The 10,786-nt window shown below is 63.9% G+C and overlaps 3 protein-coding genes across 8 annotated transcripts in view; 2 read left to right on the forward strand and 1 right to left on the reverse strand.

Annotated features, from left to right (window-relative positions):
- The window catches only part of Duoxa1 (dual oxidase maturation factor 1), a 10,185-nt gene extending 5,269 nt beyond the window's left edge, over window positions 1–4,916 (forward strand). For 4 of the 5 annotated variants that reach the window (XM_005376742.2, XM_013510336.1, XM_013510337.1 and 1 more), the window contains exons 3-8: window positions 1,944–2,117; window positions 2,410–2,467; window positions 3,013–3,147; window positions 3,385–3,598; window positions 3,799–4,013; window positions 4,150–4,916. In XM_005376742.2, the coding sequence (XP_005376799.1) occupies window positions 1,971–2,117; window positions 2,410–2,467; window positions 3,013–3,147; window positions 3,385–3,598; window positions 3,799–4,013; window positions 4,150–4,403 (1,023 nt within the window). In that variant the 5' untranslated portion in view covers window positions 1,944–1,970 and the 3' untranslated portion in view covers window positions 4,404–4,916. The remainder of the gene's footprint in view (window positions 1–1,943; window positions 2,118–2,409; window positions 2,468–3,012; window positions 3,148–3,384; window positions 3,599–3,798; window positions 4,014–4,149) is intronic. The other variant, XM_005376743.2, reaches the window with a different exon arrangement.
- Duoxa2 (dual oxidase maturation factor 2) lies at window positions 4,898–8,511 on the reverse strand. Of its 2 annotated transcripts, none has more exons than XM_005376739.2 (6): window positions 8,099–8,511; window positions 7,230–7,287; window positions 6,849–6,983; window positions 6,457–6,670; window positions 6,103–6,317; window positions 4,898–5,630 (listed from the first exon to the last, which is right to left on the reverse strand). In XM_005376739.2, exons 1-6 carry the CDS (start codon window positions 8,243–8,245, stop codon window positions 5,437–5,439), a joined length of 963 nt encoding a protein of 320 aa, XP_005376796.1. In that variant the 5' UTR covers window positions 8,246–8,511; the 3' UTR covers window positions 4,898–5,436. The 2 variants fall into 2 exon arrangements, with proteins under 2 accessions (XP_005376796.1, XP_005376797.1); XM_005376740.2 differs by lacking the exon at window positions 8,099–8,511 and adding an exon at window positions 7,385–8,066.
- Window positions 8,512–8,681: 170 nt separating this feature from the next.
- The window catches only part of Duox2 (dual oxidase 2), a 17,545-nt gene continuing 15,440 nt past the window's right edge, over window positions 8,682–10,786 (forward strand). The window contains exons 1-5 of the mRNA XM_013510065.1: window positions 8,682–8,768; window positions 9,115–9,258; window positions 9,520–9,609; window positions 9,815–9,979; window positions 10,570–10,767. Of these exons, the coding sequence (XP_013365519.1) occupies window positions 9,189–9,258; window positions 9,520–9,609; window positions 9,815–9,979; window positions 10,570–10,767 (523 nt within the window). The 5' untranslated portion in view covers window positions 8,682–8,768; window positions 9,115–9,188. The remainder of the gene's footprint in view (window positions 8,769–9,114; window positions 9,259–9,519; window positions 9,610–9,814; window positions 9,980–10,569; window positions 10,768–10,786) is intronic.

The following is a 10,786-nucleotide window of genomic DNA, read 5'->3' on the forward strand; positions in this document are numbered from 1 at the left end:
ATTTTGGTTTTTCTCTGGTACCGGGAACCGAACTCACGACCTTGCGCTTGCCAGGCAGGCGCTTTTGCCGCTGAGCTAAATCCCCAGCCCCTTGTTGTTGTGTTTTTGAGACAGGGTCTCGCTATGCAGCTCAGGCTGGCCTTGAGCTCCCTTTGTAGCCCAGGCTGGTCTTGAACTCACAACCATCTTCCTGCCTCAGCCTCCCGAGTGCTGGGATTGCAGGCGTGCGCCACCACGCCCAGCTTTTCCTGTGTATTAAAAAGGGAGAAATTTGAGCGTGTGTTTGGGAGAAGGAGCCAGACACAAAGAGAAGCGGGAGAGCGCACGGGGGGCGGGGGATAACCTGCGACCATGGCAGTGACGGTGACAGTGGGGGAGCAGAGAGGCAGGCAAGGGGGGGATGGAGCCCGGGAGGCTGGGTTTGCCCACCTGGGGAGAAAGGAGCGGACTCTGCTCTGGAAAGGGGAGTTGAATCCCAGCATTCGAACTAGAAGGGACCTGGAGATCATCGTATCCAGGACAGAGGAGAAACCACAGGACAGGGAGACCGTCACCCGCCCTGTGTTTCGGTGTCAGCCACCGGAGACCTGGGGCTAGACCCACACAGAACCGAAGCCGGCCCGGGAGCCCAAGGGCGAGTGCAGGCGCCGGCGGGAGGAGCACGAAGGGCCCCTCCTCCTGCCGGGTCGCTTTCAGTTTCCACTGCTGTTCCTGGCCCGTCACACACACACTCTCGCAGCACCCTCACGGTGACCCTGTGAGCGAGGCGTTATCTCTTTTCCAGTAAAACCAGGTCTCTGTAGAAGGCGAGGAAGCCGGAACAAGCCAAGGCAGAATTTAAACCCTCTGCCTCTGTGTGACCCCACGGTTTATTTTTTTTTTCACCACAGTGCTTAACAAAAACAGCATCAACAGACTAAATTACAGCGCCCCCTAGGCTCAGACCCCGGTGCAGGTCGCACTTAGCAGCATGAGCAGAACTGCGATCGTTGATTCAAAGATGCTTTGGTTTTTTTAAACATTTTGACGTCTGTGAACTTGAGGTGTGTCTTACCAACACTGGCAGTCCTGGTTTAATTGGCAGTGCCTCCCCCCCTTTTTTTGTGGCACACACAATAACAGGCGTGTCTCGTGACCAATTCTGAGATCTAACCAAACACAACAGGTTCAGGTACCATTGACCAATATCATCCCCAAAGGGACAAACTAGAGGTGAAGCTTTGAGATTAGAGGACAGGCTGAGAAGTCCAAAGCCAGTGCTGGAGCCGAAAGGCCCGGGTATTTGTGTAGAGGTGGGCGGAATAGAAGAGCATGTGGCCCAGCCTTCCTGCCTGGTGCAGGCCCGGTGCCCCTTGAGTGATTATTCATGTGAACTCAAGTTCAGTTGTTCCAAGTCCCCAGGACAGGAGCTAGGGTATCTGAGAAAGCTGGACAGACCAGTGGGGCCGTGTCGGGCTGGGAGTCTGTCCTCTGATGATATAGCTGGACCCTACAATTACCAGCGCTCTTTGGCCTTTGTTCCTTGCAGGGTCTGAGAAAGCAAGCCAGTCTTTTTGTAATCTGTACCTTCTTCTACCCTTGGGCCTCCACTTGGTAGTAAATTTAGCTCTTTTTATGTTCTGCAATCTGTCTGCTTGTGCACTGGCCCTGAGGGAAATAAGAGAATTGTATTTCTCAAGATGATCCCAGAAGAAACAGAGGCCTCGAGGGTATGGGTTGAGGGCAGCAGGTTAGGAAGAGAGCTCGAGCAGCAGAGACCGATTTCAAGGACCCTAATTCTGTCCAGCCAGAAGATAGCGAGATAGAGACACTGCTGAGGACCCTGAGGGGGAAGTCTGGCAAGACATTAAAGGGAAAGCTCCAGAGACAAGGGGGCATCTCCAGCACTAGGAGCGGCACCTGGTAGATACAGGACGCTCGACCAACTCAGTGTCGTTGTACAGCCCCGGCTCCCGCACACCGCCACCAACATGGCCGCTTTTGGACATACATTCCCCTTCTACACCGGCCCCAAGCCAACCTTCCCGATGGACACCACCCTGGCCGTCATCCTCGCCGTCTTTCTGACTGCCTTGGTCACCGTTGTCATCATCCTGCCTGGCATTCGGGGCAAGACGGTAAGGAAGAAACCCAGCCCTGAAGACCCCTGCCCCGGAGGGACCTCAGCCTCAGAGAGAGGGGTCCAGACCCTGTCCACAAAAAGGCGCAGGGAGGAGACCCTAGCAGAGGGCTCCCCGCTCATGGGTTGAGTCAGCAGATAATTGCGGAGCAGCAGTTAGGCGCCAGACCCCCATCACCACGGACCAAGCGGTCTCGGGGGTAGAATCTCTGCCCCTGCCCCAAGCATGGAAGAAGGGAGGGTGGGCGTGGGAGGCGGTGCTGCTTCCTAACCCCCACCCTGTGCCTCAGAGGCTCTTCTGGCTGCTGCGGGTGGTGACCAGCTTATTCGTCGGCGCTGTGATCCTGGGTGAGTGCCGGCCTCTCCTCCTTGGGCAGCGGGCCGCTCTTCTCAACCCCGCTGCGGTCCCTGCTTCGAGGCGGCTCCCAGACCCTGCCCAGAGGGTGCTGCCTGGGGCGCTGCCGGGGGACCCCAACGGATGCATCTGCACAGCCCTCAGGACTTTATTTCGGGCATAATGACTGCTGCCAGAAGGTTCCTGGGACAGGGGAAGAGGAAACAAGGAGGGCTGCCTGCTTGGCGTTGGTGATTTGGGGACACGGAAGGCGTACGCGCCGAAGCTGTGATTGCCTGTCGCGGTTTCTTGTATGGGCCTAGTGACGATCCCTAAATGTGTATATGGGGGTGCAGAGTGTGAGCGAGGGAGAGCTTGGATCCTGACCCTTTCGTGCCTCCCACACCCGCGGCGGGCAGACTTCCCCGGAGCCAGAGCCCGGCTGGTCAGTGGGTGACAGTGACGGCCCGTCCACACGTGCAGGCCTGTAGCTCTCCTGACTGCCCCCGTAGCCTCCAGCCCTCCCTAAGTTCCTGTGTGTTCGACCCCCCAACCCCAGCCGTGAACTTCAGCTCTGAGTGGTCAGTGGGCCGGGTCAGCGCCAACACAACCTACAAAGCCTTCAGCCCCGAGCGGATCCGCGCTGACGTGGGGCTGCAGATCGGGCTGGGAGGAGTCAACATCACGCTCACCGGTGAGGGGGCGCCGGCCAGGGACCGAGGGGGCTCTGCGCTGTCTCGGGGATCTGTTTTGACGTGGTCCAAAAGGTTGCAGTGTCCCCAGCCCCGGGGTTAGAGGGATCTGTGGGTATCGGGGTCTCCTCCCGCTGAGGTCAGCTCCCGGCCCTGCCCAGGGTGGGTGGCCCCTGCCCGGGGAGATGCCGGGCTGCAGCCCTGGAGTCCCCACTGAGCGCAGCCACCCGCTCCCACAGGGACCCCAGTGCAGCAGCTGAATGAGACCATCGATTACAACGAGGAGTTCCTGTGGCACCTGGGCAAGGACTACGCCGAGGAGTACGCAAGGGCCCTGAGGAGGGGGCTGCCGGACCCCGTCCTCTACCTGGCTGAGAAGTTCGGCCCGAGCAGCCCGTGTGGCCTGCACAGCCAGTACCGCCTGGCGGGACACTACGCCTCCGCCGTGCTGTGGTGAGCAGGGGTGGGGGGAGGCCCTGCAGTGTGAGGCTGTCCCGGAGGGGACAGGCTGGCACCCGTGGCCGCAGTGCCTGGTTGGGGAGTCCATGGCAGGACTCCCCTCTTCGCATCACCGGGGCCTCCTGGGCCCCCAGCCCTCGCCTGGGCCCCTCCAGCCCGACTGCAGGTGGAGACCCTCACGGCCCCGCTCGCAGGGTCGCGTTCCTCTGCTGGCTGCTGGCCAACGTGATGCTGTCCATGCCTGTGCTGCTCTACGGCAGCCACATGCTGCTGGCCACGGGCATCTTCCAGCTGCTGGCGCTGTTCTTCTTCGCGGCCACGTCCCTCACGCCACCCTGTCCGCTGCGCCTGGGCGCCGCGGAGCTGCACACCCGGCACGGGCCTGCCTTCTGGGTCACACTGGCCACAGGTGAGCCTGCCTCGGGCCACTGGCCCCAGGGCTGCGGCCGGAGCGGGAGCAGCAGGGCCTGGCCGGGGGTGGGCTGAGGCTCTGCTTCCGGGGCCCGTGCCAGCGCTCAGCAGACGCCCACTGCCCGCTCCCCCAGGACTGCTGTGCGTGCTGCTGGGCCTGCTCATGGCGGTGGCCCACAGGCGGCAGCCCCACAGGCTGAAGGCCTTCTTCAGCCAGAGCTCGGAGGACCCCACCCTCAAGTGGCGGGCTGAGGAGGGGGAGCTCCTGACTCCCCGCTACCGGCCCATGGCAGAGAGTCCCGAGCCCCAGGACATTCCTCTGTCGCGGGCTTCCTCAGAGGCCTGCTGTCGGGAGGAGCGCCCCGGAGAGCCCAAGTGCGCCCTGTGATTCCCCTGTCCCGGCGGGCGGCCCCCTGGGTGGCCCCTTGCAGGTGGCAGGCTGCAGCAGATCCTCGGCTCCGGGAGTAGGCTGGAGAGTTACAGACAGCCCCGCCTACTGACGCCACCCAGAACAAAGCCGGAAACCCCCCCCCCAACCCCCTTGCTATAGTGACAGCAAGCCTACCCTTATTTCTGTCCAGCAGCTGTCTTCCCCAGGTGCTGGGCCTCCTCTGGGCGCCCTGAAATACCCCCCCCTCACCCGTAAGTCACACTGAGATTCTCCCACAGACCTCCTCCCTCTGCAGCTCTCCGAAGGGGCGTGTGCGTGTGTGTGTGTGTGTGTGTGTGTGTGTGTGTGTGTGTGTCCACCCTCGGTTTCCACTGGAAGGAGACCACCAGACATCTCACCCAGCTCCAGCATTAACCAACCGTGCCACATCCCGTTTTGGCCCCAGATATACTCAGTAAGACTGTAGGATTTGCCAACGGCCTTTAAGAAAATAAAGTTCCTAGGTTTATATTTTTATACCTTGCTGACATCTACCTCGGCCCACAGACACCACTGCAAAAGAAGGCAACTGGGAAGAGTTAGTGAATCGACTCCAAAACCTCCTTCCTTCCCAGTCCATTCCGCAGAGTGGGCGAGGCGACCCCGGAGGGAGGGAGGGTTACCAGCCTGGACCCTGAGCCCGGCCACTCACCCACCCGCGGCTGCTCAGGGTCGTTTCCGCCACGGTGTCACTAGAGGGCGCCCCACCAGAGCCTTTCTGCCGTCTGGTTTTTCCGGGGCAGGGAACGCGGTTAGCACACAGAAGTGGGCTGTCTCAGCCCCGCGAAGCCTCCCCAGGGCGTGTGTCGCGGAGAACCCGAGAAACCATGGCAATTAACGAGTGGGGGCAGTTTTTACAAACAAAAAAAGTTAATTTACAGCTGGCTGGGCGCGTACAGCGCCTGTCCCCGCGGGGCGTTCCGGTCCCGCAGCGCGGAGCCCCTCGGGGTGCCCCGCCCACAGCGAGGTAGAGTCCAGGGGTGGGCGGCCGTCACAGTTTAGTGGTGGTCTTGAAGTCCGGGGGCGCGAACTGCTGGTGCAGCGGGTTGCTGAGGAGGAGGGGCGAGCCCGCCCTCGCCTGGCTGCCGCAGTCCGGGGCGTTCTGGTCCAGCACGACGCGCAGGGCTCTGGGCCAGGCGTAGTGGAGAAGCACCACCGCCCCTCCCAGCAGCAGGCACAAGATGCCTGCGGGGGAAGAGTCGGGCGATCAGGGCCCCTGGTCAGACCCGGGCCTGCCCCTCGGCCTTATGCAGGCTCCCCCTAGAGTTTCCGCCCCACGCACGCGCCCACTGCAGAAAGACCTCTGATGTGGGCTGCAGCATATGCGCCTTCTCAGGCAGCCGGACAGGACGCGGACCCCTTCGGAGTCCCCTCTTTCTGCGAGGTGGGCGTAACAGCATCCCTCACCCGGGCGTGGAGGCGCACACCTGAAATCCCAGCGCTCCGGAGGCTGAGGCAGGAGGATCACCGCGAGTTCGACACCAGCCCGGGCTGGTGAGTTCAAGACCAGCCTGCACTACCTAGCGAGACCCTGCCTCAAAAAACCAAAGCAACCCAAACTAAACAGCCCAAAGCCAGCCCCCTTCTGTCCTCAAACTGCCGAATTGTCTGTGATCACTGTGTGGACTGGAAAGCGCGCGCCGAACGGGGTCCTCACCCGTAGCCAGCGTGAGCCAGAAGGAGACTCCGTAGCCAGGCGTGAGCGCGGCGGAGCCGAGGCGGAACTGGCACAAGGGCACGCTGGAAATCGAGGCGAAGGAGAAGACGGAGAAGAGCGCGAAGGCGCCGGTGACCAGGAGCGCCAGGCCGCCGTAGAGCGGGGCGGGCATGGAGAGCAGCGCGTTGGAGAGGACCCAGAAGCAGAAGGCCACCCTGCGGGGACGCGCGGCGGGATGAGCCGGGCCTCGCTCGGCCGCGGGGTCCGGGACGGCAGGGCGGCGCCGCGGGGTCTCCGAGCGCGCCCCCCGCGCAGACCCCACGCCGCTGCCCCCCGTGCCGCGCCCGCGCTCACCACAGCGTGGCCGCGGCGTAGTGTCCGGCCAGCTGGTACTGGCGGTACAGCCCGCAGGGGCTGCGGGGCGTGAACTTCTCGGCCAGGTACAGCACGGGGTCCGGCAGCCCCCGCTCCAGCGCGCGCACGTACTCCAGGTGGTAGTCCTCGTCCAGGCGCCAGGTGAACTGCTCGTTGTAGTCAATGGTCTCGTTCAGCTGCTTTACTGGGGTCCCTGCGGGGGACGGCGGCGGCCTCGAGGTCGTGCGTGCGAGGCCCGCAACCCGGAAACGCAGCCGGTTGGGACAGGGAAGCGGGGTGGGGAGGGGTCTGCTGGCGGCGCTTTTGGAGCCCGAGGGTGAGAAAGGCCCCGCAGGGCGCCCAGCCCCAGGCGTCCGCTCGCCCCTCCTCACCTCTTAATGTGACGTTAAAGCCCACCAGGCCCACATTCAGGCCGACGCGGGCTTGAACACGCTCGGTGCTGAAGGCTTTGTAGGAGGTGTTGGTCCACACGCTGCCCACGAACCACTCCCCGCTGAAGTGCACGGCTGTGGGAGAGGCGCGCGGTGGACACGGCTTTGGCAAACGGGATTGGAGAGGGGCGGAGGAGGCGGAGGAGGCGTCCGGGGACCCACTGCGCTTGCGTGGGAAGGGCAGAAGCGGGGCGCTAGAAAGAGCCTCAAGCAAAGCGGGGAAAGGTAGCAGCAAAGCAACCCCAGTTTCCCAGTTTCCGCGGCGCCTCTGCACGCCCCCTCCCGTTCCCCACACCCCCCCGGGCTGCACCGCACACTCACCCACAATTTCTCCCCCTATGAACAGACTGAGCAGCACTCTCACCAACCAGAACCAGCGCTGCAGGAAGAGCCGCTCGGGTCAGGCTGGGCACTGCCCAACCAGCCCCGAGGCCTCTGCTGACCCCGCTCCACCTCAGTCTGATTGCATTCCTGACCTTTGGAGGCCGAGGTCGGGTGTGTTTGCCCTGCAAGTCCCCTGAGCCACTGGCATCTCTGACGTTTTCTGGTCGTGCGCTTCGCTTCGACCTCCCCAGCCTCATTTCCACGCCCAGCCGGTCCGGCAAACGCCTGCCACCTTCCCTCCCCGGCTGCCTGGCGCCTGCCCCTGCCCCCTCCCCGTCAGTCACTGCCTCGGTGAGTGCAGAGTGGGAGGCAGGGGTCACCTCCCTCAGAAGAGGGAGGCCCAGTAGGGGAGCTGGAATAGCTGCTGATAGGCCTAGCTGCACCCGTTCCCTGGGAAACCAGCAAAGATCAAGACTTGGGGCCCCGGGGGCCCCTCACGCGCATCAAGCCAACACCAAGTGGAACGGCAGTCTGTCCTGCTGGCACCTGTGCTCTTGGCCCCTGGTCAGCACGCAGAGGGCAGGACAGGAATGCAGCTGCAGTCCCGAGGGAGGCAGGAGGCCCCTGCAGCCCCGGATGCCCGCCCCCTGCCCTTCTTGCAGCAGCCTCTCGTTATTGGCCTGGGGTCCCCCTCCGGGATGTCTTGGACGAGGGGTGCCCTCCCTGTCCGTGGGAAGGGGGAGACCTTCGCATTTGCCCCTCCTGACCTTCAGTTTGACTGTTCACGGAGACCCTTCCCCTCTGCGACCTGCAGACGGCTGCGCGTGGCACCCACACCAGCCACGGAGCTTCCAGCATCCCCTTACCGAGTGGCCCCGGATCCCAGGCAGGATGAGCAGGAAGCTGCCGGCCAGGGCGCAGAACACCACAATGACGATGAGCAGGGGGACGCTGAGGCCCGCGGCATGCTGCTGCTGCGGGTAGAAGGGCAGCACGCCGTTCCACAGCGTCATCCTGCCGCGCCGGACGGGAGCGAGCGCTGCGCGGGAGCGAGCTGGGGGTCCCGGCTGAAGACAGTGGTCGGGTCTGTCCCCCAAGGAAGCGCGCAGTGTGGCTGCCCTGACACGCTCTGGGCTGAGCCAGCGAGCAGAATTATTTCTCAGCGGCCGTGGCCCGGCTACTTTCCTGGCTGCGCCGGCTCGAGAGGGACCCAGACCCCTTATATAGGCTCAGAGGCAGGATGCAGTTGATGTCCCATCCAAGCCCCGGGGTCCCAGCCTAGCAGAGGTTATGCAAATAAGGGGTGGAGGGTGATATGCAAATAAGGGCCCGCCTCCACAGCGGGCAGGAAGCCCCAGGTGTAGATATTCACACCTGCCGCCTGTCTGCCAGAGGTGGCACCCACGCACCAGTGAGTGAGGACCCAGGAGGAAGGCGGCAGAGCAAGTGGGAAAACAGGCTTTCGGACTGGAATAGAGGCAAGAACCAGAGCAGAGAAGCGAAGGTTCCAAGGGAAGAAGAGTCTCAACTACCAAGGTGGGACCAGAGCTTGGGGCCAGACCTTCCCAGCCCTCGCCCTCCCTGCGCAGGTGCTCACCGACCACGGGGTGAGCTGGCCGCGGTCCCGGCTTGGGGCTCCCTGGCCGCTTTCCTACCGCCGCCGCCTGGAGAAGCAGTGTCGGGGAGATTGGCGTGGGGGGTTCCAGGCTTTGGGCCAGCGCCCTGGGAGGTCCTGCCTGGGACTGGAGTGTCCCAAGGAGTTCAGCCGTCGACGTTAGCGCTTTGCGGGGTGAAGGGTGGAAACTGCCTCCGCTGCGCTGGAAAGAGCGGTGTGCGGATGCGGGGGCCCCATGGATGCTTCTGTTTTACTCCGGAAGTGCAGCTGCCGGCTCACCTCCACTGCCGGCCCTAGGGGAGTCGCTGTCCTCACTTCCCAGGCCTGGGCTGCGGGTCGGCATGCTCCGGGCAAGACCAGAGGCACTGGTGCTCCTGGGGCTGCTGCTCACTGGACCCCTGGACCTGGTGGGTAAGTAGCAGGTACCCCTAGCTTAGTAGTACCACCCAGTGTCCCTTTTGGGGTGTGTGGGGAGAGGGGCAGTCCAGAGGCTCCCTGGAGCTGCAAGGTGGGCAGATCTCTGCGAGGGTAAGCAGGATAGGAAACTGCCGAGGGCAGCTTTGACACCGCGCAGGTACTGGCGCTGGAGTCCGGCGATGGTGACAGGGAGGGCGCCTGCAGGGGCGTCTGGGATGCGCGCGCAGAGGGGACGCTCGCTCTCTGTGCCCACAGGCGGCCAGGACGCGCCCTCGCTGCCCTGGGAAGTGCAGCGCTACGACGGCTGGTTCAACAATCTCAGGCATCACGAGCGTGGCGCTGTGGGTACGTGTGTCCCGCAGACCCCGCGTGCACAGCTGGGCAGCCGGGGAGGCGCACGCGACCCGCAGCCCGACTGCCGAGGCACCGCGCTCTTCCGCACCCCTGGGGCCGGGGTGGTTACAGCCGGGCGTACAGGGAGGCGGCCCGTCACGAGTGGGGCGTCTTGGGGATCGAGCGCCCCGAGTGACCCGGCTCTCGCCGCCCGCAGGCTCGCGGCTGCAGCGCCTCGTGCCGGCCAGCTACGCGGACGGCGTGTACCAGGCCCTGGAGGAGCCGCTGCTGCCCAACCCGCGCCGGCTCAGCGATGCCGCCACGCGGGGCCCCGCCGGGCTGGCCTCGCTCCGCAACCGCACGGTGCTAGGCGTCTTCTTCGGTGAGTGCAGAGGCAGGCCGCTGGGGTGGAGCTGGGGGTCACCTTTGGTGCGAGCCAAGGAGGCCACTAGGGTCTAGCTGGTGCTCTGCACTGCGCCTGGAGTCGGTTCCCGTGCCCCCCCCCCAGCATTTCAAGCCCCCCCCCCTCCTCTTGGAAGGATCTGGAGTGTTGGTGCTGGGGTATTTACTCCCCTGATCTTTCCTTACCCTTTATTTCAACGGGGGGGGGAGTGCCACTGGACCCCCGTTTTACTTCTTGGGGACCGAGTTTCGCGCTACCTCTGTCCTCCCAGCAGGATTTTTAACCTCTTTGCTTCACAGAAGGGGGAACTAGATGGGGGAACCCTTGCGTTAACGGTATCACTTGCTCCTCATAACCACTTCCTGAGGAGGACGCGAGGATACTATATTCTCATTTTGCGTATCATAAAACCAAGGGTCCCTGGGACTAAACATCGGGGCTGAGGGCGGTCCTTGCACTGGACCTCGATATTTGACTCTTGGGGACCGAGACTCTGGGAGGCTCACTGGCTCCGCGTCAGGCGGGCGGGACCGGGCCACCCACACACCAGTGTGCCCCGCCGTCCCCAGGCTACCACGTGCTCTCGGACGTGGTGAGCGTCGACACCCCCGGCTGCCCCGCCGAGTTCCTCAACATCCGCATCCCGCCCGGGGACCCCGTGTTCGACCCCGAGCGGCGCGGGGACGTCGTGCTGCCCTACCAGAGGAGCCGCTGGGACCCCGAGACCGGGCGCAGCCCCAGCACCCCCAGGGACCTGGTGCGGCCGGGCGCCCGGGCGGGGCGGGC

Source organism: Chinchilla lanigera, unplaced genomic scaffold (assembly GCF_000276665.1).
Source record: "Chinchilla lanigera isolate Chin_1 unplaced genomic scaffold, ChiLan1.0 scaffold00008, whole genome shotgun sequence".
NCBI classification, from domain to species: Eukaryota; Metazoa; Chordata; class Mammalia; order Rodentia; family Chinchillidae; genus Chinchilla; species Chinchilla lanigera.

Bases quoted from the DNA above. Each gene is read 5' to 3' on its own strand.
- Duoxa2 (XM_005376739.2), bottom strand. From the start codon at position 8,245: ATGACGCTGTGGAACGGCGTGCTGCCCTTCTACCCGCAGCAGCAGCAT. The intron at 6,671-6,848 runs GTGAGGAGGGGC...CGTCCCCCGCAG, and splicing joins CTTTAACGTCACATTAAGAG to GGACCCCAGTAAAGCAGCTG. The intron at 6,318-6,456 runs GTGAGCGCGGGC...GCGTCCCCGCAG, and splicing joins TACGCCGCGGCCACGCTGTG to GGTGGCCTTCTGCTTCTGGG.